The sequence below is a fragment of the Anabrus simplex genome, chromosome 3 (assembly GCF_040414725.1).
Source record: "Anabrus simplex isolate iqAnaSimp1 chromosome 3, ASM4041472v1, whole genome shotgun sequence".
Taxonomy (NCBI): domain Eukaryota; kingdom Metazoa; phylum Arthropoda; class Insecta; order Orthoptera; family Tettigoniidae; genus Anabrus; species Anabrus simplex.
Window position 1 is genome coordinate 512,786,420 of NC_090267.1, and position 27,399 is coordinate 512,813,818.

Consider the following 27,399-nt stretch of genomic DNA (forward strand, 5'->3'; position numbering starts at 1 on the left):
TCACGGTGGTATTTTATTTCCCTATTACCCTCTGACTCTGCTGGCGGCAGAGCCAGCGAGCCTCCCCAATTCCAATGGGGCGCCCGATGGAGGTAACCGGTAAATCCCCACACGTGTATTATTATTATTATTATTATTATTATTATTATTATTATTATTATTATTATTATTATTATTGGCTTTACGTCGCACCGACACAGATAGGTCTTATGGCGACGATGGGAGGGGAAAGGCCTAGGAGTTGGAAGGAAGCGGCCGTGGCCTTAATTAAGGTACAGCCCCAGAATTTATCAGGTGTGAAAATCGGAAACCACGGAAAACCATCTTCAGGGCTGCCGACAGTGGGATTCGAACCCACTATCTTCCGGTTGCAAGCTCACAGCCTCGCGCCCCTAACCGCACTGCCAACTCGCCCGGTATTATTATTATTATTATTATTATTATTATTATTATTATTATTATTATTATTATGCTCTATAAATACCGTGAAAAAGTCATGGACGAGGCCAAGAAGAAACGCCTAGCATTTTGTGGACACGTCTACGGGATATACCATGCCAGATTGACCAAGTAGGTTCTCGTTGTCTGGCAAAAGAGGAAGACCAAGTCACCATGGTCGACGGAAGCAGGAACTGGGAGGGACAGAAAGAGACTTGAATGACCGGATATCTCTCAGGAGGAGGTTCCAGGACAAGCCACGAAGAAGGAAGACATGTGCCCTCTGGACAAGACAGCCAGAGGACAAGTGCAATTACTGATAAACGTCAAAACCCACCCCCAAACGTAATAGTTGAATATGGTGGTCCTCAGTCGGTCTATACGAAATGATAATGATAATAATAATAATAATAATAATAATAATAATAATAATAATAATAATAATAATAATAATAATAATAATAATTTCTTCTTCCTTTTCTTTCTTAATCGGTTTAACCTCCAGGGTTAGTTTTTCCCTCGGAATCAGCGAGGGATCCCACCTCTACCGTCTAAAGGACATTGTCCTGGAGCGTGAGACTTTGGGTCGGCATGATACACCAGGGAAGGAGGACCAGTACCTCGCCCAGGTGGTCTCACCTGATATTCTGAACAGGGACCTTTTAGGGGGATGGGAAGATTGGAAGGGATAGACAAGGTAGTGGTGGTGTTTTAAGAGGAAGTGCAACTAGGCAACCATCCTCTGTTACGGAGATATCCGTGGTAGGCAGAGGTGAAAGAAGGTGCGGGCTGGAATAGGTCTCAACTAAAAAATTAAAGTTAATTTAAAACTTTAACAAAGGTTATATTTTCTTTTCAAAATCAACAAATAACAGAGTATAACAGGTACCAAGTAGCAGATCAACAAATTAAGAAATTACAAATTAGAGTTCGTTACAAGATTTGGGCTTCGTGCCCCGTTTTACATTCCTCGAGCTACAAGCTCAACTTTGCCAAGTCACACATTTGATCCCAGGGGCAGAAAACCCTTTTATACAAGGAGCACTTGCTCCCACCTTTAAATCACAAGCCTCTCAGAGGCACTATTCAAATACCCGAAAAAGCTGACCCGCTCTCAATCGTTCAAGCCTATTAAAGGCAACACAATGCTTTACAATTACTTGCCATTGTGGCGCAATCTACAAGAATTAAACAGGGGTACCTCGTACCCAGCCTACGGGGCCTTAAAGAAAAAAAAATAATAGGTTACTTAAATGGCCCAAAATACCAATCTGAATGGAGGCGGTGCTTGCGCTCATACATGAAACGTTATAAAACCTAAGGGGCACTAGGCCTATTACACAGAGGCTAATCCCAAACTATGGAGGTGACTCGTATACAATTTGAATTTAACACCTTAAGACGGAATAGAAGAACAGTTACTAAAACGTAGTCACCTCAAATTCAAAATGAAGGGGAGCTCGAGAGGGTAAATCACTCTCTATCCCCGATTTAAAGTTAAAGTTGTATGAAGTTTTACAAGGACAGGGAAGGTTTACATGTTTTTAAGTTACCGGTTACATATTAAAGGTTTCGAACCTGCCCCGCGGGTTAAACTGCTGAGCTAGCAAGGAAAAGAAAGATGTTAAACGGCCATGACCTTGTTGAAGATCTGCTGACTGAAGAAAGAGGCGCTTCCCGCCTCTTGCTGCTAAACCGCGCACTAAGTAAGATGTTGGTGAAGTGGCACCGAGACAAGAAAATCAGCAGTTTTATACCCTCGCGGAAAATTCGAGACCTTTCAGGGGTAATTAAGACCCGCCCTCTTAACTTTATTGGATAGCTTAGAGCTACATATCCATATCGAAGAAGACGTACATGATTGGCTGAGAATTAATTAAAGAAATTCGGGATTGGCTAAGTTCAAACCTGGCGGAAAGAAAGATTAATATTGCCAGCCCAAAAATAAAAGAACAAAATTTAGTAAAGACAACAACTTTTGAATACAAAATTTCTTCAAGAAGGTTCATTCCTTTGCACCAGAGTGCATGATCATAGTTTTTTTTTTTTTTTTTTTTTTTTTGTAGAGACATCTGGTAGAGAACGTCCACACTTCTTGATCAATGACAAACAAAAAAACATCAAAATTCACACAGAGCCATCTTCAGAGAAACTGTTGAGTTAATACAGTTTTTTAAAGTTCAGGCTTTCTCCTGTAGAGGAGTTTCAATTGGCGCAATATTGGAACTAGCGGCGTGGAGGTGTACCGGCCGATACACTCTATATAACACTAATCAGAGTGAAAAAATGGAAGGGATCCGACACTTCGAAACATGGAGGTATCGGCCAAAGAAAGGCAAGGGTCACGAAGGGCGTGAAAATGAAAGGCTCCCTAGCCCTCGGAAACCTAATAGCGTAGGGGTCGGAAAAGAAGAAGCGTTGACCAGGGAAGGTCAGATGGGACAGATGAAATTGAGGAGCTTGGCACAAGTAACTGGAAGCAATGCCAGGATTCAGCTCAGGGCCCCGTAGTCGCCAAACCACGCTTGAAAATTCAGAGGCCATGGGGCCCTTTTAGTCGCCACTTACGACAGTCAAGGGATGCTCACCCACAGGGGGAGGATCGACAGCGGAGAGGGAAGGAAGCGGCCGTGGCCTTAAGTTAGATACTATCTCGGTATTTGCCTGGAGAAGTGGGAAAGCACGGAAAACCACTTCGAGGATGGCTGAGGTGGGAATCGAACCCCCCTCTACTCAGTTGACCTGCCGAAGCTGAGTGGACCCCGTTCCAGCCCTCGGACCACTTTTCAAATTTCGTGCCAGTGTTAACCCTCATATAATCACGCTAACCACTACACCACAGAGGCAGAAATGATAATAATGATAATCATACGGACTCAGCTACCCCGTGCAGACATTTAAGTTAGACGCCATCTGGCTGATATAGACAAAAGTTGTTGGTAAATTATTGAATGTGGTGTAAATAACTTGTCATTTTATTTGGCCGTCTTAAACTTCTGACGGGTACTGTAGGGTTGTATTCCAGTTTTAAGGAAATATCATTTTCTTTTTCCTGAATGTGACATTTTCCCAGAAATCCCTAGAAAAATATTTGATTTTGACAAGCTTGTACTTTGCCGTTTCAGCCAAGAGCATTGTCCAGTTAGCGGAGGAGGAGAAGCTCTTCAGCTTCATGGAGATGGTGACTACAGCAGGACTAGACGACGCCTTCGAGAACTTCAGCGAGTACACGCTCTTTGTACCGTCAGAGGCTGCGATGTATTGTGAGTTTTCGTACTTTCTGTGTTCAGAATGATCGAGTTCGATTAAGAAAGAAAGGTATTATTATTATTATTATTATTATTATTATTATTATTATTATTTGCTTTACTTCACACCGACACAGATACGTCTTATGAAGTACTGAAGTATTTATTCTTGAACATAACAGGCGTTCAGCCCCAAACACATGTTCACAATAAAAAAAATAATAAAAACTTACAAAAAAGCAGGGAAAAAAGGAACAAAGAAAAAAACAACCACACGAGACTCTCAGTGCATGCCATGAGGTCCATCAGATACTCCGGAAACGTGACACTCCCTAGCAGCACACAGCAGTCATCCTCAGTTCCTAACATGCCACGCCCCTCGACCCCGCTGGATAAAAAATAAATAAAATAAATAAACGACTGTTGTCCGGCCATGTCATCATCCCTGGTGAGAAAAAGACCGCCCTCCCATGATGACACGACTGGCCTTATCCGTGGGGCCCGTAAGACGCCCCCAACCATCCCTACTAGACGACAGTGCAGCTTTCTCACCATTCCATTAGCGGTCGACCTTGTGAGGCTGTAACTGCTCTCCTACTGTACCCCGCCTCTCTCCTCTTTGTTCCGCACATATATATATCTTTTATTTGTAATGGGTAGGCCCGGAGGTCCTACCCCTCCTCTTCCGGGAATGCCCTGCTCTCTCTTACCAACTACTCCTTACCATCACTTCCTGTACATAAATACGTCTTATGGTGACGATGGGATAGGAAAGGCCTAGGAGTGGGAAGGAAGCGGCCGTGGCCTTAATTAAGTACAGCCCCAGCATTTGCCTGGTGTGAAAATAGGAAAGCACGGAAAGCCATCTTCAGGGCTGCCGATAGTGGGGTTCGAACCCACTACCTCCCGGATGCAAAAAGAAAGAAAGAAAGAAAGAAAGAATAATAATAAAGTGAAAAAAGGTTCATATTTCTCACACAGCAAAAAAAAATTACTTTTACCCACATTTGAAGTTCATAATAACATTTCCATGTTTATTATCCAAAAATCAAACGTGGAATTGCAAAGAAATGTTTACTTTTGTGTCGCAACAATGGACATTTTGCTATTTTAATTGGGGTACAGTGGTAGCCCGCGCGCCCACCCACACATTTTTTTGCTAGTTGCTTTACGTCACACCGACACAGATAGGTCTTATGGCGACAATGGGATAGGAAAGGCCTAGGAGTTGGAAGAAAGCGGCCGTGGCCTTAACTAAGGTACAGCCCCAGCATGTGCCTGGTATGAAAATGGGAAAGCACGGAAAGCCATCTTCAGGGCTGCCGACAATGGGATTCGAACCCACTATCTTCCGGATGCAAGCTCACAGCCGCATGCTGCTGACCGCATTGCCAACTCGCCCGGTGACACCCGGTGACGCATCTTTTGGTGCGTGCAGTGGAGGGTTAATGTCGATGGGGATGTCCTCGTAAAGAGTTTTCAGTGCCAACATGTCCGACTCGTTGGCTGAAAGGTCAGCGTACTGGCCTTCGGTTCAGAGGGTCCCGGATTCGATTCACGGCCGGGTCGGGGATTTTAACCTTAATTGGTTAATTTCAATGGCACGGGGGCCGGGTGTAGGCCTATGTGTTGTCTTCATCATCATTTCATCGTCATCACGAAGCGCAGGTCGCCTACAGGCATCAAATAGAAAGACCTGCACCTGGCGAGCCGAACCCGTCCTGGGATATCCCGGCACTAAAAGTCATACGACATTTCACATTTCAGTGCAACATGAGTCATTCGCCGCTTTTACTCGTCAGACTCGCAAATGACCGACATCTTTATTCTTTGTAGTCTCGGACCTTTTCCAGTTATACCTCGTCTTAAAACAGTAATCACTACTACCACCTCTTTCCATTCCAAGCCTATGTTCGCAGTGCTAAACAGAGCGCTAGTGGTTGCTGGTTCTCCTGGCTGACAAAGTAGAGGCGATCAAGCAGCGATACATGAAGGATCATCCAGATTGAATGTCAGTTTGAGTTAAACGTTAGGTGTGTGTCGCTCACAGCCTTCACATCCCTGTGTACCTTCTGGGAATAGAGCCGGTCGTGTGAGGGGCAACCAACATGAAATACACGCACTACTTGAATTGATATGACACTTCGAAATTGCTATTAATATACTTGTTAATGTCGGCTAGCAAACTTATCGCGATTTGTTCGGCCCATGTCGCGCGTTTCTGAATATCAAAGCCTGGTTTAATTTCTTGTAGTTTCTGAGTTTTGATACACGTTACAAGTCTGTTTAAAGATAAAGAATAAAGAGATTTAGTTGGTATGGTGGACATTGTGAGCAACGTGAAAGTAAAGACATATCTTAAGGTCATGCGGGTGCTGTGAATGTTCATTTAAAGGTCCTCTAGGTTCTACGAGCGTTTCTGACGTGTTTGACGGTCAAGTCAGTATTATTTATTTTCCGTAGTTCTGACAGCAGAATCTAATGACGAGCCCCACGTGTGTATGTTTCCTAGACCAGTGCTTTTACAGCGTGAAACAATGCAAAGTGCTCAGATACTTTCTTTCACTCTTTCTCTCACAAACTCAATGCCGTATGCAGCAGTTCCTTTAAACAGGGGCGCCGAGTTTTGAATATTAGTGGGGGTGCTCTACAATCCAGAAAGTGGGGTAGGCCCCGGAAAATCAAATACAACCTTCATCAAAATTCAAGTTTTAGGTGTTTATGAATGAGCAGTACTTGATGGAAAACATGAACTATTGTTTTTTCATAAGGCGCTCTTTCAACAATAATGAATGAGTACAAGCAAAAGTACACATAAATCCACATATAATAGACATACAATTCACATGAAAGGTAAAAGTGTATTTTAATAATGAATAAGAGCTTTCGCATTTAAATATAAGTGAATTAAAAGGGTGGAAACTAAAGAAATACACATTATGTCTCTAATCTAGCTTTCTCGGTAATGACACCAAACTGAGCTTAAAAAATGTAACATACGTCAAATTTGGCGCTTATAGTAAAAAAAGAAAAAATGGGTAGTCTTAAGTACAAAATTTAAAATCTTTGTGCAATTTCTAATTCTCACTCACTAAGAGAGTGTTCCTAGGAACATATTCGCTACAGTTCGAGGTTCAATTTGTTTTTCTTCATATGGGCTTTTCGGCTTATGTCGTGTCAAGGAAACAGACCGATTCTGATGGGTCCGTCAGCTTCCGCTGTACCGCGTACGGTGAGCCATATCGTGTCGAATGAACGTACCACTTACACACTAACGTCTAACTTTATTACTGTAGAAGTCTACCCACCGGGCGAGTTGGCCGTGCGGTTAGGGGCGCGCAGCTGTGAGCTTGCATCAGGGAGGTAGTGGGTTCGAATCGCACTGTCGGCAGCCCTGAAGATAATTTTCCGTGGTTTCCCATTTTCACACCAGGCAAATGCTGGAGCTGTACCTTAAGACCTACCATAAGACCTACCTGTGTCGGTGCGACGTACAGCAACTAGCTAAAAAAAATTAAGGCCGCGGCCGCTTCCTTCCACACCTAGGCCTTTCCTATCCCATCGTCGCCATAAGGTCTTCCTCATGAACAGTCGAGATTTCCTTCTGAAGACGCGGAGCGATGTTCTATGTGAAAAGGAAAGAAGTACGGGCAGTGAAAGCATCAATGTTAACACATTTATTTTTCTATTATGGACATGCATGATTACGTTGTTATTCAAATTTCCTTACGTCATGGTACTGCGCAGGTAAGGTTTTTAATCGTCTCAGGGAGAGAAAACAACGTTGTAGTGTAGATGTATAAACAGGAGTATACTTCACTTTTGATTGAGAATTAAGTAAAAAAGAAATATTTGTGGTCTCCACAGCCCCCCTCCCCCCACACCGCCCCGCTCTACCGTCGGTAGTCCATGGGACAAAAAATACTTCGGTATTCCTAGGGTTAAGAACTGAGACGAAAAATGAAAATCACCCCTTTTTCCTTCTGTTCTTACCTCTTTTGTTATCTCTCTTTTCTGTGTTTGTGGGGCGGGGAGGCGCTGGGCACCCCACGAAAGTTCTGGGGTGTGCTCAAGCGCAGTAGCACATCCCGGAGTCGGCGCCCCTGAGTACAAGTATGCTTGATGGTCAAGTTAACTCATGTGGGTTAATAAAGTTTCAATGTACAGATTAAACTGTACGAATGTTGTGTATCAAAATAATTTTCATTTAAAAATAATGGATATTTTGTGAAATGTCTTCTTGTGTCTAGCTCTCCCGCCAACGACGCTGCAGGAGCTTCGTACGAACAAGGAGAAGGCCCGTCAGTTCGTGATGTTCCACGCGACGCAGGGTCGCATTACTAGCGATCAGATCACCGACAACCAGGTGGTGATGTCACTGGACGAGAATCATCCTCTCCGCCTTCAGGTATACCGGAGGGCTCTGGGGGTGGAGGACGCCATTATTGAGAAGTCAGATATTGAGGGGATGAACGGCTGCATCCACGTTATCAACAAGGCGCTCACTCCTGCCAACGTGTCGGCAGGCGAGGTGCTTCGACAAGACGGGAACTTCAGGTAACAGCTGTACGGTGATCCGAAATTCGAATCCTGACACTGAATACTAATCTGGTTGTATTTTTCCTATGAAATTGCTCTCGTACTCATGAAAGGATATGGTGGGCTTTTTTTTTTAAGGTTTCTGTATTTATTAATCTGCCATAAACTACAGGTTACAACTAGGATTCACATCACTAAAATAAATTTAGAAAAAATTGCATGCCTATAAAGGAGATATAATACAGTGTAATACCAAAAGGAAAGACATGTGACTTGCGTCCCGGTAAATGTGAGTCTCGTAGATGAGCAATTCTGTTCAAAAGGCGCTATTTGCACTACGAAATAGGTGCATGAAACATACCCATGACCGGAATTACATTTGTTTGGTCTCAATTGCTCATGGCGTCCAACTTGTGTAATGCGTTTGGACGAAAACTGATTTTCTTGAATTAGAAACAGCACCTTTTCAACAAACACTCCTCAAACGATGTCTCAACACCACTTCAGTGTCCGGCTCCATGGCTAAATGGTTAGTGTGCTGGCCTTTGGTCTTAGGGGTCCCGGATTCGATTCCCGGCAAAGTCGGGAATTTTAACTATCATTGGTTAATTACTTTGCACGGGAGCTGGGTGTATGTGTCGTCTTCATCATCATTTCATCCTCATCACCACGCGCAAGTCGCCTATGAGAGTCAAATCGAAAGACCTGTACCTGGCGAACCGAATATGTCCTCGGGCACTGCCGCCACTAAAAGCCATACGCCATTTCATCTTTTTACCCCTTCAGTGCTCTGAGGCTAACGGTATGATGCCACCCTTTCTGACTCTTGAGTTTGTCCACAAAGAAAACCGACTATAAGTCCCACGAATTGAGGAATGTGCGGATGGATCCCTACTGGGCGTGTCACACCAGTCTCGAATGTGACAGTTGCTCGTTTTATTTCGTTGAAGGCGATGATGACTAATGTTGCCAGTAGTACAGACGCTGTGGTGGAACGAATGCTGTGATGTCTGGCATTTTCACGGCCTTTCTTCGAAGGAGTGGACACTTTCTACTGGCATTAGAGGATCGTTGTACCTTTGTATTTCTTGAAATACAGGGTTATTCATAAGTTACGTAACACTTTCAGAAATCCACCATTTATTCACTTTTCAACATTAAGCAATACAACAAAAAGCAGTTGATATCAAAATTTGATTCATCATAAAAATGTTATTCAGCATGAAAGTGACGAGAACCACTAGTCTCAAACTGGCCTTCTGTTACACACTTGAAAGAAAATCCAATATGAAATGAAATTGAAAAATACCTGTAGTTTGTCTGTCCCCCATGCATGTCCCAAAAGTTTAGTAACATAAATCCTGAGAAATGAATCAAAGACCCATTTTTCCTTTGCATGTATGTATATAACTATGTAAAATGCATGATCTTGAAATGTATCTACTTTTGTAACGTAACACAGTACAACCAGGAATCTGCGTCACATAGAGATAGCGGCGTTACGCTGCGCTACTTGTATCCGCGCCCCCATCCTTCAAAAGCCAGTGTTTGTCTAATGTCAGCAGTATAGCCGAGATGAGTGACGACACACTTCGTGAACCACATTGATTGGTATTTGACCGCCTGTGGGTGGGGGACCTGGCGACTGAAAGGGGCGGCCAAGGGATGATGACTACGTGCGGAACAGCATGGATCGACGTTACCTGCGACTTGCGAGGAAAGCGATGGGTTTACGTTACGTAGGAACAGTGCCATTAATGCAGAACAATACGGGTCTGGGCGTTGCGTACATTCCATCCGTCGGTTCCGCTGCGTTACCTGTGAGTAGTACCCATATGTACGAAACACCATGGGTTTGTTTTACCTATGAGTGGCGCCATTGTGTGAAACATACCATGGGTGTACATTACCTGTGATTAGTATCACTATAGGAGGAACACCATGGTTCTGCTTGACCAGTGATTAGTATTATTATGAGGGGCCGATGACCTAGCTGTTAGGCCCAAACATCATCATCGATAAGTATTTCTAGGTCATTACATTTTGTTTTCTTTCGGCTTCGAACCTCCTCCATTATGATTCTCTTTCCTCTCATTCTTTAAGTGGTAGTTCACGTTTTTCTACTGAGTGCGTTAGTTTACAGCTTATGACAGCAACCATCGACATTGTTAACTAGTGACGACTAAACAATACACTCCCATAATCGCGAACATCTCCGTTATTATTCCTCGTAAAGTGGAAATGCATGAAACATTAAAGACTGAAAATAGTATTTTGCTCAGCTTTTATTATATACATTTTTCCGATGCAGCTACAGTTATATTAACAGTTATATTTCCTGTTTTCGTCCCCTTAAAACTCCTACGCCACTGCACACTAATAAACTAAGAGTCTAAAGCACACTGCCGATATCCTGAACTGAAATACCGACTTTAAGGAAATTCCGCCTAGCCCTTTTCCCGTGATGTTCGTACAAACATCCAGATAGACTGCTCGACAATGATTCAACTGGATCCACTTTCGTCTTTTGTACACCTAATTCAAGATGAAAACGAAGGACGAGTCTGTCAAAGATGATCATAGGCGCGTTAACAGGAACCACTACCAAGAAAATAATTAAAACAGTGTGGGCTAGAGAAGAGACTTTATGCTTGTCTAACGACAATGTGTATGAATTTGGTTAGTAAATTTACCTACTGCTAAGTTATAACAGAGGCAACATTTTGAAGTGTCCAGGCTAAATTGTACTTTGTCATTTGTTGTTCTCGTTTTTGGAATGAAATAAGAAAATGCAGTGTCGTAGGTTTCATTCGCATCCTGGCCAGAGAGACCGCGTTATCTTGTAGGTGACCTGTCCTTCCCCCTCAGGGAAGGGGATGGAAGGTTTTAGATGATAATTATGCTGCTGTTGCTGCTGCTGATGATGATAAGCATTCACATCCTATATTGAAAGATAATTTGGAAAAAGGCTATCCTTTAAATTTTCGATGATTTATGTGATTATGGCCCGTAGTCCTTTAGTTACTTGACATTGCCGAAGAAATATTCTGATGTACTCTTCGAAAGAGTGAAAGAAGTTACGGGAATTACGCTTTTTTCCCTCAGTTTAGTTGTTCTACTTTTGAGAGTTCAAGTTTCACATGACTCGACGTTGTTCAGTTTGATTAATTAAATATTCTGTGTTTCTTTCTTCCAGTTGTCTCGATTGAATTGTTTGATTCAATTGATTGTTTCAGTAAATAACAAAACAATGTACCAGCACGAAAAACTGAAAATACCCAGTGAAATTCGAGAAATACTTCAGCTGGAATGCATCTGGAGGCAAGAAGCTGGGCTGCAGAGTAGCCTAATGCAGGGAGTATAATTTAAGACTTCCCACTTGTGCTCACAGGCCGCGGAAATCTCCAAGCGAGCGCCATATAGCTTGTATCAAGCTGACGCAGAAGTTTGCTAGTAGCTATTGGACTCTTAAGCTGTGTTGCTAGGTTATTATTGCGATCGTTGAGTTCACTACAGTGCAGAGACTATTTTGGGTTGAGTGCTATTTGCACAAGAAGAAGAAACCGGCTAAAAGATGCCTTCGAAAATTCCGTAGACAGTTTCCCAGTTGTCCAGTATCTCCAAAACTTTACGTGCAACAACTTTTCACAAGTGGCGCAGTACTGGTTCCGTAACTAATAAGAGAAAAAGAGGGAAGGAGAACATATTTCACACGGGAGAGGTTAGAAAATATAGAGGCAAGACTACAAGCCAGTCCACATAAGTTGCTTCGGAGAGTAGCTCAAGAAAATGGTATTTCCAGTGGCGAAGCGTGCTAGTATCCACTGTTACCACTGGTAACTGTTTGAAAATATAAATATCGAATATTCTTTAATATTAATATTTAATATTATTGTTTCGTTCGCGTGGACGTGCCGCAAGAGCTCTATTGCAGTAAATCGTCACCGTCAACGCTGAGCGAGAGGCTGTTACCACTCCATGGAGTGGTTACGCTTTCAGTCTCTTCTAAAAACTTGGCGAGTATTACTGCGCCTGCGCCAAGCAAGGCCCCTCTCCCCTCGACACTGAGATGTATCCTGCTACGTTCTCTTGGCGTGTTACTGCAATGGAAAGTAATAATAATTTCGTGTGGCTATTTCTAGCCGGGTGCAGCCCTTGTAAGGCAGACCCTCCGATGAGGGTGGGCGGCATCTGCCATATGCAGGTAACTGCGTGTTTTTGTGGTGGAGGATAGTGTTGTGTATGGTGTGTGAGTTGCAGGGATGTTGGGGACAGCACAAACACCCGGCCGGGAATCGAACCCGGGACCCTCTGAACCGAAGGCCAGTACGCTACCATTCAGCTAACGAGTCGGACACAATGGAAAGTGGAAACGTTACCTTAGCTTATAACATCGGTGCTGAGCTGTTCTGTCCGTTCTTTTCGCCGCGCTCAACAGTGCATTGTTATATTATTGTGTTGTGTTATAATGCGGTCGTACTTTTCTAGTTAAAGTGGGAATTTATGTCAGGTAATGATAGCCTATAGGGCTGCACAACGTATTAAACATTAAAATGTGCGCTGTCACTTCCACCTCGAAAATAAGCGAGTTGGCGAGGCCAGAATATTCATGTATAATATAAAGCTTAATGAACACGCCATTTTCGTTAAGAACGTTTGAAGAAAAGAAAAACATAATTTAGAAAAGGTAGACTCAAGACTACTCTTAAAAATTTAGTCAAGGAATCGAAGAGAACAGTACGATATATTCATGACTCGTGGTACATCGTTATGTGCAAAAATGAATAAACTGTACTGTTGGCCATGTATTCTGTTTTCCTCAGAAAATAATGCTTAGAATAAAGACGGTGTGGACGATTTCGATAGATATACTCTCAGAAGGAGTGTCCTAACACTTTTCAAAACGTCGCGCGTCGCCACTGGGTATTCACAGTCGTTAGCACGTAATGCAAAACAATCTTACCGGACTCATTCAGGGGCGAGTTCTTTCTTTGCTATTTGTTTTACGTCGCACCGACACAGATATGTCTTGTGGCGACGATGGGATAGGAAAGGCCTAGGAATTGGAAGGAAGCGGCCGTGGCCTTAATTAAGGTACACCCCCGGCATTTGCCTGGTGTGAAAATGGGAAACCTCGGAAAACCATATTCCGGGCTGCCGCTCGAACCCACTATCTCCCGATTACTGGATATTGGCCGCACTTAAGCGACTGCAGCTATCGAGCTCGGTGGTGAGGGGGTGAGTTCAGTTTCATTTACTAGTTTTTTTATTTGTCCTTATCATGTATATACCTGGTGAACTCAGTTTCGTTAACTTTATAGAGGCGTAATTATGTCGCTTGTTTGAGACGATTACGTCCGCTCACGACTGCGGGTACGGCGTTGGCTTTCACCGCTTCTCTGCGCTCTTAGCATCAGTACTCCGCTACGAATTCTTAAATTATACTCCCTGTATGAAGACCTCATTAAAAACCCACCGTCGCTAGCCGGGGTTACGCTTCTGGTAGCGTGAGTGAGTTTCTTCTAGTCGCTACTACAGTCGCCAATTGTGAAGTGGCTCTAAGCAAAGAGACAGAAATAAGAGACAATCCTAACATCTCCTGGAGTGAGCGTGAAGAACTTAGGTAAAACCACGCTGACCGTATTGGGATTAAAACCTGAGTTCTACAAACATATGGATTGCTAGAGCTATCCCTGAGTGTGAATAATCCATCTTGGCTATGGAGGTGGGTCGTTTCGGTCGATACAGTCGTTACTACTGAATACTGGTATTTAAGGAACATTCTGAAACCTCCCTCATCATCATTTCCCTTTATCCAGCTGTAGCCGGGTAGGGGCAAATATGGCTTCTCTCCACTTTCTTCGGTAGCGGACGCCCTAACAATTGCTGAGGCACCATATCTGCTTTATCCATATAGACTATTGTTACGATGGGCTCGCCACACCCAAAGGCATTTTATACCTACTGCCAGGTTCAAAATTAGGCCGCCCATTGTTCACTACAGGGTGTAAGAAGAATGCCGCCAGTTACTTACTGATGGTGATTGACAAGGTCACAACGATTACGATGAGGATATGGACCAACACTCGTAACATTCTGAGTAAAGTAAGGTTATTATCAGGTCGTTCTGCTGGTCGCAGCTCGATTTTTATATTTAAACACGCGACAGTAGTATAATTGGACAGTTCGGCCGCCACCTCCACCTCAGGCTCCCAGTGGCCACCTCCACCTCCACCTCAGCCAGAGGCCTCCCAGATGCCTCCTCCACCTCCACCTCAGCCAGAGGCCTCCCAGAGGTCTCCTCCACCTCCCGCGGGAAATTTGAATTTGTAAACAAAGCCACGTGCTTTTTGACAGACAACAACGCATCGCTAACCTCAGTACTGCCATCTTGACGGGCCTAAACCTCAGTAGTGCCAACTTAACCTAACTAGCGCGAGGTAAACAAAGCCACGTGCTTTTTGACAGCCACGTGCTTTTTGACAGATTTGTAAACAAAGCCACGTGCTTTTTGACAGCTCTCATCAACAACAACGCATCGCAAACCTCAGTACTACCATCTTGACGGGCCTAAACCTTAGTGGTACCAACTTAACCTAACTAGCATGAGGTAAACAAAGCCACGTGTTTTTTTTGACAGCCACGTGCTTTTTGACAGATTTGTAAACAAAGCCACGTGCTTTTTGACAGCTCTCATCAACAACAACGCATCGCAAACCTCAGTACTACCATCTTGACGGGCCTAAACCTTAGTGGTACCAACTTAACCTAACTAGCATGAGGTAAACAAAGCCACGTGTTTTTTTGACAGCCACGTGCTTTTCGACAGATTTGTAAACAAAGCCACGTGCTTTTTGACAGACAACAACGCATCGCTAACCCCAGTACTGCCATCTTGACGGGCCTAAACCTCAGTCGTACCAACTTAACCTAACTAGCGCGAGATAAACAAAGCCACGTGCTTTTTGACAGCCACGTGCTTTTTTGACAGCTGTCATCCGCCATCTTTAAACTACAGAGCACCGTGCTGCCCTCTTTCGTCACCTGTCATCGGCAGTGCTGCCATCTTGACGGGCCTAAACCTTAGTGCTACCAACTTAACCTCACTAGCTCGAGATAAACAAATCCACGTGCTTTTTGACAGCTACGTGCTTTTTTGATAGCTGTCATCCGCCATCTTTAATCTATAGAGCACAGTGCTGCCCTCTTTAGCTACTTACCTTTGAAATGTGGTGGCGGATAATTTGAAAAATGCTTTTCGACAAGCAGCCATCTTTAATCCAGAGAGAACAGTGCTGCCCTCTATGTGGTGGCGGCAAATTGAAAAATTCCACATGCTCTTGTTTGAAAACAAACTCACGTGCTTTTTTGACAGCTGTCATCTGCCATCTTTAATCTATAGAGCACAGTGCTGCCCTCTTTAGTTTGAAATGTGGTGGTGGTAAATTCCACGTGCTCTTGTTTGGAAACAAAGCCACGTGCAGCTGTCATCCGCCATCTTTAATCAACAGAGCACTGTGCTACTATCATGCGGGCAATTTCATCACCTGTCATCCGCCATCTTTAATCCACAGAACACCGTGCTGCCCTCTTTATGGCTACTACCTTAAGCACGTAGTAGCGGACAATTTGAAAAGTTCTGTTAGCTATCATCCGCCATCTTTAATCAAGAGAGCACCGTGCTGCCATCTTTAGCTAGATACCTTTGAAATGTGGTGGCGGCAAATTGAAAAATTCCACGTGCTCTTGTTTGGAAACAAACTCACGTGCTTTTTCGACAGCTACCATCCGCCATCTTTAATCAACAGAGCATAGTGCTGCCCTCTTTAGTTTGAAATGTGATGGCGGCAAATTCCACGTGCTCTTGTTTGGTAAACATAGCCATGTGCTTTTTTGACAGCTGTCATCCGCCATCTTTAATACAGAGAGCACCGTGCTGCCCTCTTTATCGTAGTAGATGTAAATTCGTCACCTGTCATCCGCGGTGCTGCCATCTTTAGCTAGATACCTTTGAAAAGTGGTGGCGGATAATTTAAAAAGAAAAATTCTACAGCAGCCCTCTCTCGACGCTAATTGCATAAGATGGTGGCTATACATGACTCCTTAAGGGTGTTTACGCAAGATGGCTGCTATACACAGGTTTTTATGAGACGCCCTTGGGATGCTTGCGCAAGATGACAGTTATACATGGCTCCTTATGAGATACCCTAGGGATGCTTGCGCAAGATAGCGGCTGATCTTATGGGACGGCTTAAGGGTCCTTGGGCAAGATGGCTTGAGACGCCCTAAGGATGCTTGCGCAAGATGGCGGACACAAGATGGCAGCTATACATAACTCCTTATGAGACGCTTTAAGGGTGCTTGCGCAAGATAGTTGCTACTCTTATGAAGAATGCTAGCTTAGAGGCTAACGTGTCGTGATAGTTCGATTCATTAAATTTAGGGCTTAAATGCAAAATGTTAAATATATCGAAAACGGTGCACCGTAGAGCAAAACGGACAAAATTTTTCTGCCTAATACCTAGGTTCGCAGTATGAGGAACAAGAAAATCATAGTCTAATGATGGGATCAACGGTTCGGTTCCTACTTAGGCCCTTTGGCATTTGCTCTGTTTTAGCTTGTATTGAAGCGAGTCTTCGTAACATGATCAGGTCTAGCTATGGTAGAGAGTATAACGTACCGTGCAGGTTCGATTCATTAAATTTGGAGGCTTAAATGCAAAATGTTAAATATCTCAAAAACGATGCATCGTAGAGCAAAACGGACAAAATTTTGCCGCCTAATACGTAGGTTCGTAGTATCAGGAACAAGAAAAAACATAGTCTAATGATGAGATCAACGGTTCGATTCCTACTTAAGCCCTTTGGCATTCGCAGCTATCTATTTCTTCAAGATGGTGGCTGCTCTTATGAGAAACAAGATGCCTTGAGACGTCCTAGGGATGCTTACGCAAGATGGCAGACACAAAATGGTGACTATACATAGCTCCTTATGAGACGGCCTAGGGGTGCTCGCACAAGATGGCGGCTACTCTTATGAAGAAAGCTAGCTTAGAGGCTACTGCGCAAGATAACAGCTGCTGTTATGCATGTGGTGGAGGGCAATTTGAAATTCTATGTGCTTAATCAACAGAGCACCCTGCCGCCCTCTTTAGCTGAAATGTGGTGGTGGATAATTTGAAAAATTCTTTTGACAGCTATCATCTTTAAAAACAATGGCGACTATACATAGGCTGTTAAGGCCTTATCATTCTCCTCCTCCTCCTCCTCCCCCCTCCTCCACCTCCTTCTCTACCTCCTCCTCCGCCTCTTATGTCAAGGCATAGCTTTATATCGAACAAGTTTAAACCTGCATCGCGAAGGCAAGCGCGTGCAGCGATAACATTATTGTGCATGTTTAGACTTTCGAAACATAAGAAGAGTAGAATCAAACGCTGTACTCGATACGACATGTGATCAGAACATTGATTGATGCGTTCAGAAAACAAAATAAGTGATCAAGACTAGAATCGAACAATGTACTCAATACATCATGTGTTTAGAATATGTCAGGGGATACGCTTGTTCTAAGAAGATCAGATTGAAACATAACAAGACTAGAACAGAACACTGTAATCGATGTTGTTAACTTCAACATGTGATCAGAACATTGATTGATGTGTTCAGAACACAAAATAAGTGATCATGACTAGAATCGAACACTGTACTCGATACAACATGTGATCAGAACATTGATCGATGTGTTCAGAACACGAAATAAGTGATCAAGACTAGAATCGAACACTGTACTCAATACAACATGTATTTAGAACATGTTAGGGGGTACCCTTGTTCTAAGAAGATCAGAATGAAACATAACAAGACTAGAATCGAACACTGTAATCGATGTTGTTAACCTCAAGATATGATCAGAACATTGTTTGATGTGTTCAGAGCAAACGTACAATTTTGATGATTTGCGCAGCTAACTCGCTCGGTAAACGATGTGGCCAAAGTATAACTTCAAATTATTTACCTTCCATCATTCGTCTTGTGTGTAAAAATCAGTCGAACAAGTTATCGCATAAACATAGCTGAAAAAAAATCGTGATAGGGTATGGAACCCAGGGGTTACATCTTGTCAGAAGAGCAAAAAGGATGAAAGGACTCTTCCTCCTCCTTACCGCACATTCCTTGGCTAAAGGGCTAATGGGCTAAAGGGCTAATGGGCTAAAGGGCTAATGGGCTAAAGGTGCAACAACCTCGTCGATCGCTATCAGCAAGAACGCTTGTACTTTGTAGAAAATTAATCTTTATTTGTAAATGGTTTCATGTTCAGAACAAGGAATGGAACCTAGGGGTTACGTCTTACGTAATAAAATCCCCGAGGTGCGATGAGTTACGTTTTTCGAACTAGTGTTTGGAACACTGAACTTTTCAACATGATAGCAGAGAGTTTAGCAATGTTCGGGTTGTTGGATTTTAAATTCCGCGCTACAACATGCATAAGGTGGCAGCCTTGAGGTTTACCGCCGTAAAGATGGCAAGAGTGAGGTTAACAATGTTCTGTTGTTGGATTTTAAATTCCGCGCTATAACATGCATAAGGTGGCAGCCTTGAGGTTTACCGCCGTAAAGATGGCAGCAGTGAGGTTAGCGACGCTCTATTGTCCTTCAAAGTGAGGTTAGGGTTCGTCAAGAAGACAGCTGTCAAAAAAGCACGTGGCTATGTTTACCAAACAAGAGCACGTGGCTGTGACGTCACGGTCACGTAGTATGCCGCCTCAGCATGCAAAGTTTAATGTCTACAACTACGTAGTAAACATTCTGCTATGTTCACAAGATTTTTTACACATAACTATTCTTTATGCTTTAAGTTCATTCACATAGGCTATGCTAAGATAGCAATACAAACACATGCGAACTTTGTACATTCTAATGGAATAAGTTTAGTACTATGTGCATCATGGATACATGATGTGTGCACGCATTTAAACTTGACTATACGTAATGCTGCTGCTTTGTTTACAAGATTTTTATACATTGCTATTCTTTATGCTTTAAGTTCGTGCACACACAAGCGATAGTCGTACGCTCTGACAGGAGAAGTTTAGTACGACAGTCGATACATACATTATCGATAGGTGATGTGTACACGCTTTAGAACATAGCTCATCTTTATGCTTTAAGTTCGTGCACATGGGTTTGGGATACACAAAAGCGATTGCTACATGCTCTAGCGGAAGAAGTCTAGTACGATAGTCGATGCATGTAAAATCGATAGGTTATGCTAAGATAGCAGCACACTTACATGATTTTAGCACAATCTAGTGGAAAAAGTTTAGTATGATAGTCGTTTCGTGCAAAATCATTAGGTAATGTATAAACGCTTTGAAACAAGGCTATTCTTTGTACTTTAAGTTCATGCGTACAGGTTATGCTAAGATAGCAGCACAATCTAGCGCAAGAAGTTTAGTACGAGACATGCAAAATCGATAGGTGACGTGCACACGCTTTGAAGCATGGCTATTCTTCGTACTTTAAGTTCATGGGTATAAGTAATGCTAAGATACCAGCACAATCTAGCGGAAGAAGTTTAGTACGAGATTCGATGCATGCAAAATCGATAGGTGATGTGTACACACTTTGAAACATAGCTATTCTTTGTACTTTAAGTTCATGTGTATGAGTTATGCTAAGATAGCACAACCTAGTGGAAGAAGTTTAGTACGATATTTGTTGCATGCAAAGTCGATAGGTAATGTGTACACGCTTTGAAACATGGCTATTCTTTGTACCTTAAGGTCATGCGTATAGGTTATGCTAAGATAGCAGCACAATCTAGCGGAAGAAGTTTAGTATGATATTCGATACATACATTATCGATAGGTAATGTGTACACGCTTTGAAACAAGGCTATTCTTTGTACTTTAAGTTCATGCGTCTTAGTTATGCTCGCGATAGTCGATGCATGTAAAATCGATAGGTTATGCTAAGATAGCAGCACACTTACACGATTTTAGCACAATCTCGTGGAAGAAGTTTAGTACGAGAGTCGATGCTTGCAAAATCATTAGGTAATGTGTACACGCTTTGAAACAAGGCTATTCTTTGTACTTTAAGTTCATGCGTCTTAGTTATGCTAAGATAGCAGCACAATCTATCTGAAGAAGTTTTGCACGAGAGTCGATACATGCAAAATCGATAGTTGATGCGTACACGCTTTGAAACATGACTATTCATTGTACTTTAAGTTCATGGGTATAGGTTATGCTAAGATAGCAGCACAATCTAGCGGAAGAAATTTAGTACAAGATTCGATGAATGCAAAATCAATAAGTAATGTGTACACGCTTTGAAACATGGCTATTCTTTATACTTTAAGTTCATGTGTATAAGTTATGCTAAGATAGCAGCACAACCTAGCGGAAGAAGTTTAGTACGATATTTGTTGCATGCAAAGTCGATAGGTAATGTGTACACGCTTTGAAACATGGCTATTCTTTGTACCTTAAGGTCATGCGTATAGGTTACGCTAAGATAGCAGCACAATCTAGCGGAAGAAGTTTAGTACGAGAGTCGATGCTTGCAAAATCGATAGGTAATGTGTACACGTTTTGAGACATAGCTATTCTTTGTTCTTTAAGTTCATGCGTCTTAGTTATGCTGAGATAGCAGCACAATCTACCTGCAGAAGTTTAGTACAAGAGTCGATACATGCAAATTCGATAGTTGATGTGTACACGCTTTGAAACATGACTATTCATTGTACTTTAAGTTCATGGGTATAGGTTACGCTAAGATAGCAGCACAACCTAGCGGAAGAAGTTTAGTACGATATTTGTTGCATGCAAAGTCGATAGGTAATGTGTACACGCTTTGAAACATGGCTATTCTTTGTACCTTAAGGTCACGCGTATAGGTTATGCTAAGATAGCAGCACAATCTAGCGGAAGAAGTTTAGTACAAGAGTCGATGTGTGCAAAATCGATAGGTGATGTGTACACGCTTTGAAACATGGCTATTCATTTTACTTTAATTTTATGGGTATAGGTTATGCTAAGATAGCAGCACGATCTAGCGGGTGAAGTTTAGTTCGATGGTCGATGCATGTAAAATCGATAGGTCATGTGTACACGCTTTGAAACATAGCAATTCATACTGCTGCTCTGTTCCCAAGACTTTTAAGCATAGCTAACCCTAATACTGCTCTTAACGACGTCGAGCTAAGGATTGATTACGTGACCGTGACGTCACAGCCACGTGCTCTTGTTTGGTAAACATAGCCACGTGCTTTTTTGACAGCTGTCTTCTTGACGAACCCTAACCTCACTTTGAAGGACAATAGAGCGTCGCTAACCTCACTGCTGCCATCTTTACGGCGGTAAACCTCAAGGCTGCCACCTTATGCATGTTATAGCGCGGAATTTAAAATCCAACAACAGAACATTGTTAACCTCACTCTTGCCATCTTTACGGCGGTAAACCTCAAGGCTGCCACCTTATGCATGTTGTAGCGCGGAATTTAAAATCCAACAACCCGAACATTGCTAAACTCTCTGCTATCATGTTGAAAAGTTCAGTGTTCCAAACACTAGTTCGAAAAACGTAACTCATCGCACCTCGGGGATTTTATTACGTAAGACGTAACCCCTAGGTTCCATTTCTTGTTCTGAACATGAAACCATTTACAAATAAAGATTAATTTTCTACAAAGTACAAGCGTTCTTGCTGATAGCGATCGACGAGGTTGTTGCACCTTTAGCCCTTTAGCCCTTTAGCCCATTAGCCCTTTAGCCCATTAGCCCTTTAGCCAAGGAATGTGCGGTAAGGAGGAGGAAGAGTCCTTTCATCCTTTTTGCTCTTCTGACAAGATGTAACCCCTGGGTTCCATACCCTATCACGATTTTTTTTCAGCTATGTTTATGCGATAACTTGTTCGACTGATTTTTACACACAAGACGAATGATGGAAGGTAAATAATTTGAAGTTATACTTTGGCCACATCGTTTACCGAGCGAGTTAGCTGCGCAAATCATCAAAATTGTACGTTTGCTCTGAACACATCAAACAATGTTCTGATCATATCTTGAGGTTAACAACATCGATTACAGTGTTCGATTCTAGTCTTGTTATGTTTCATTCTGATCTTCTTAGAACAAGGGTACCCCCTAACATGTTCTAAATACATGTTGTATTGAGTACAGTGTTCGATTCTAGTCTTGATCACTTATTTCGTGTTCTGAACACATCGATCAATGTTCTGATCACATGTTGTATCGAGTACAGTGTTCGATTCTAGTCATGATCACTTATTTTGTGTTCTGAACACATCAATCAATGTTCTGATCACATGTTGAAGTTAACAACATCGATTACAGTGTTCTGTTCTAGTCTTGTTATGTTTCAATCTGATCTTCTTAGAACAAGCGTATCCCCTGACATATTCTAAACACATGATGTATTGAGTACATTGTTCGATTCTAGTCTTGATCACTTATTTTGTTTTCTGAACGCATCAATCAATGTTCTGATCACATGTCGTATCGAGTACAGCGTTTGATTCTACTCTTCTTATGTTTCGAAAGTCTAAACATGCACAATAATGTTATCGCTGCACGCGCTTGCCTTCGCGATGCAGGTTTAAACTTGTTCGATATAAAGCTATGCCTTGACATAAGAGGCGGAGGAGGAGGTAGAGAAGGAGGTGGAGGAGGGGGGAGGAGGAGGAGGAGGAGGAGGAGGAGGAGGAGAATGATAAGGCCTTAACAGCCTATGTATAGTCGCCATTGTTTTTAAAGATGATAGCTGTCAAAAGAATTTTTCAAATTATCCACCACCACATTTCAGCTAAAGAGGGCGGCAGGGTGCTCTGTTGATTAAGCACATAGAATTTCAAATTGCCCTCCACCACATGCATAACAGCAGCTGTTATCTTGCGCAGTAGCCTCTAAGCTAGCTTTCTTCATAAGAGTAGCCGCCATCTTGTGCGAGCACCCCTAGGCCGTCTCATAAGGAGCTATGTATAGTCACCATTTTGTGTCTGCCATCTTGCGTAAGCATCCCTAGGACGTCTCAAGGCATCTTGTTTCTCATAAGAGCAGCCACCATCTTGAAGAAATAGATAGCTGCGAATGCCAAAGGGCTTAAGTAGGAATCGAACCGTTGATCTCATCATTAGACTATGTTTTTTCTTGTTCCTGATACTACGAACCTACGTATTAGGCGGCAAAATTTTGTCCGTTTTGCTCTACGATGCATCGTTTTTGAGATATTTAACATTTTGCATTTAAGCCTCCAAATTTAATGAATCGAACCTGCACGGTACGTTATACTCTCTACCATAGCTAGACCTGATCATGTTACGAAGACTCGCTTCAATACAAGCTAAAACAGAGCAAATGCCAAAGGGCCTAAGTAGGAACCGAACCGTTGATCCCATCATTAGACTATGATTTTCTTGTTCCTCATACTGCGAACCTAGGTATTAGGCAGAAAAATTTTGTCCGTTTTGCTCTACGGTGCACCGTTTTCGATATATTTAACATTTTGCATTTAAGCCCTAAATTTAATGAATCGAACTATCACGACACGTTAGCCTCTAAGCTAGCATTCTTCATAAGAGTAGCAACTATCTTGCGCAAGCACCCTTAAAGCGTCTCATAAGGAGTTATGTATAGCTGCCATCTTGTGTCCGCCATCTTGCGCAAGCATCCTTAGGGCGTCTCAAGCCATCTTGCCCAAGGACCCTTAAGCCGTCCCATAAGATCAGCCGCTATCTTGCGCAAGCATCCCTAGGGTATCTCATAAGGAGCCATGTATAACTGTCATCTTGCGCAAGCATCCCAAGGGCGTCTCATAAAAACCTGTGTATAGCAGCCATCTTGCGTAAACACCCTTAAGGAGTCATGTATAGCCACCATCTTATGCAATTAGCGTCGAGAGAGGGCTGCTGTAGAATTTTTCTTTTTAAATTATCCGCCACCACTTTTCAAAGGTATCTAGCTAAAGATGGCAGCACCGCGGATGACAGGTGACGAATTTACATCTACTACGATAAAGAGGGCAGCACGGTGCTCTCTGTATTAAAGATGGCGGATGACAGCTGTCAAAAAAGCACATGGCTATGTTTACCAAACAAGAGCACGTGGAATTTGCCGCCATCACATTTCAAACTAAAGAGGGCAGCACTATGCTCTGTTGATTAAAGATGGCGGATGGTAGCTGTCGAAAAAGCACGTGAGTTTGTTTCCAAACAAGAGCACGTGGAATTTTTCAATTTGCCGCCACCACATTTCAAAGGTATCTAGCTAAAGATGGCAGCACGGTGCTCTCTTGATTAAAGATGGCGGATGATAGCTAACAGAACTTTTCAAATTGTCCGCTACTACGTGCTTAAGGTAGTAGCCATAAAGAGGGCAGCACGGTGTTCTGTGGATTAAAGATGGCGGATGACAGGTGATGAAATTGCCCGCATGATAGTAGCACAGTGCTCTGTTGATTAAAGATGGCGGATGACAGCTGCACGTGGCTTTGTTTCCAAACAAGAGCACGTGGAATTTACCACCACCACATTTCAAACTAAAGAGGGCAGCACTGTGCTCTATAGATTAAAGATGGCAGATGACAGCTGTCAAAAAAGCACGTGAGTTTGTTTTCAAACAAGAGCATGTGGAATTTTTCAATTTGCCGCCACCACATAGAGGGCAGCACTGTTCTCTCTGGATTAAAGATGGCTGCTTGTCGAAAAGCATTTTTCAAATTATCCGCCACCACATTTCAAAGGTAAGTAGCTAAAGAGGGCAGCACTGTGCTCTATAGATTAAAGATGGCGGATGACAGCTATCAAAAAAGCACGTAGCTGTCAAAAAGCACGTGGATTTGTTTATCTCGAGCTAGTGAGGTTAAGTTGGTAGCACTAAGGTTTAGGCCCGTCAAGATGGCAGCACTGCCGATGACAGGTGACGAAAGAGGGCAGCACGGTGCTCTGTAGTTTAAAGATGGCGGATGACAGCTGTCAAAAAAGCACGTGGCTGTCAAAAAGCACGTGGCTTTGTTTATCTCGCGCTAGTTAGGTTAAGTTGGTACGACTGAGGTTTAGGCCCGTCAAGATGGCAGTACTGGGGTTAGCGATGCGTTGTTGTCTGTCAAAAAGCACGTGGCTTTGTTTACAAATCTGTCGAAAAGCACGTGGCTGTCAAAAAAACACGTGGCTTTGTTTACCTCATGCTAGTTAGGTTAAGTTGGTACCACTAAGGTTTAGGCCCGTCAAGATGGTAGTACTGAGGTTTGCGATGCGTTGTTGTTGATGAGAGCTGTCAAAAAGCACGTGGCTTTGTTTACAAATCTGTCAAAAAGCACGTGGCTGTCAAAAAAAACACGTGGCTTTGTTTACCTCATGCTAGTTAGGTTAAGTTGGTACCACTAAGGTTTAGGCCCGTCAAGATGGTAGTACTGAGGTTTGCGATGCGTTGTTGTTGATGAGAGCTGTCAAAAAGCACGTGGCTTTGTTTACAAATCTGTCAAAAAGCACGTGGCTGTCAAATAGCACGTGGCTTTGTTTACCTCGCGCTAGTTAGGTTAAGTTGGCACTACTGAGGTTTAGGCCCGTCAAGATGGCAGTACTGAGGTTAGCGATGCGTTGTTGTCTGTCAAAAAGCACGTGGCTTTGTTTACAAATTCAAATTTCCCGCGGGAGGTGGAGGAGACCTCTGGGAGGCCTCTGGCTGAGGTGGAGGTGGAGGAGGCATCTGGGAGGCCTCTGGCTGAGGTGGAGGTGGAGGTGGCCACTGGGAGCCTGAGGTGGAGGTGGCGGCCGAACTGTCCAATTATACTACTCGCGACGTCCGTTTTCTGAAAATTCCCTGTTCCAAGAAATTGTGAGAACCCGGCGAACTGGTCAGTTCTTGAGTAATTGCAATTGGGCAACCATCCTAATCAGAGAAAAAAAAATGGAAGGTATCCGACAGTTCGAAAAATGAAGGTCATCCGCATGCCTCGGTTCGCTTAGCTTGTCAGCTTGCAGTCGGGAACTGATGGATTTTAACTTTACCGTTGGCAGCCCTGAAGATGATTATCCGTGGTTGCCCATTTTCACAGTAGGAAAATGCTGGGACTGCATCTCAATTTCGGCCACGGTCCCTACCTTCCCAGTCCTAGCATTTTCTCGTGCTTGTGTTGCCGGAAATCACCGATGTGTTAGCGCGACGTCAAGCCACTGCCAATAAATAAATAAATAAATAAATAAATAAATAAATAAATAAATAAATAAATAAATAAATAAATAAATAAATAAATATCGTGACAAGAGTGCATTAAAATATAAACATGTTATTATCAGGTCGTTCTGCTGGTCGCAGCTCGATTTTTACATTTAAACACGCGACGTCCGGTTTCTAACGATTCCGACGTTTCATGATCACTAGACACCGAAACATAACTGTTTTTAAGATGTCGTGAGGGATCTCATTTAAGACGACTCTAGACACCCATTTTGAGTTAGAAGGTTGGTTCCTATCCTCATTGTAATCGCCATGATCACATCCTTTCCACGTAAGTGTTGCTCTAACACAGAGCAGTTTCGACATGAACATGTCTTATGACTGGGGGTCATCCGAAAATTAACGCGACGAAATGTGTGACGAAAGTGACGTCACATTAGTCACAAGTAGACATAGAGTTGCAGTTCATCATCATTTAAGATTTAGTTTCATTTAATTTAACGAAGACATCGAACGACATATTTATGATCAAGCCTTTCGCAAAGGGAACATTTCATTTTTTATGGTGACGATGGGATGGGGAATCAAGGTAAAGCCTCAATATTCGCCTGGTGTGGAGCCCACTGCCTTCTGAATCTCTCTTGGTGTACGATATCTGTCTTTCTGTTGCAGCATCTTCCTGCAGGCCATGGAGCGAGTGATGGAGAGTAGTCCCGAGAAACTGGAGCTGAGGAAGGACGGAGCGTTCACCTTCTTCGTGCCCACGGATCAGGCCTTCACAAGACTCGGGTCACAGCGGCTCGAGCGCATTATGGACGATACCACGTATCTCGCTAAGGTAGGGTCACGAGCTTCCGTTACGTTAGTCTGCATGGGTTTAGCGTTTCAGTTTTCAAATACCAGTCACCATGTGTCAGCATTTACAAGAGCACTCTTCTTATTCTTTCTTTCTTTTCCCACTTTCATTCATTTTTG

General features: G+C 43.0%; 1 protein-coding gene across 1 annotated transcript in view; it reads left to right on the forward strand.

Moving 5' to 3' along the window:
- Nucleotides 1-27,399, forward strand: part of LOC136866594 (transforming growth factor-beta-induced protein ig-h3) — a 370,348-nt gene that overhangs the window by 320,289 nt on the left and 22,660 nt on the right. The window contains exons 9-11 of the mRNA XM_067143703.2: nt 3,564-3,701; nt 7,937-8,243; nt 27,097-27,262. Of these exons, the coding sequence (XP_066999804.1) occupies nt 3,564-3,701; nt 7,937-8,243; nt 27,097-27,262 (611 nt within the window). The remainder of the gene's footprint in view (nt 1-3,563; nt 3,702-7,936; nt 8,244-27,096; nt 27,263-27,399) is intronic.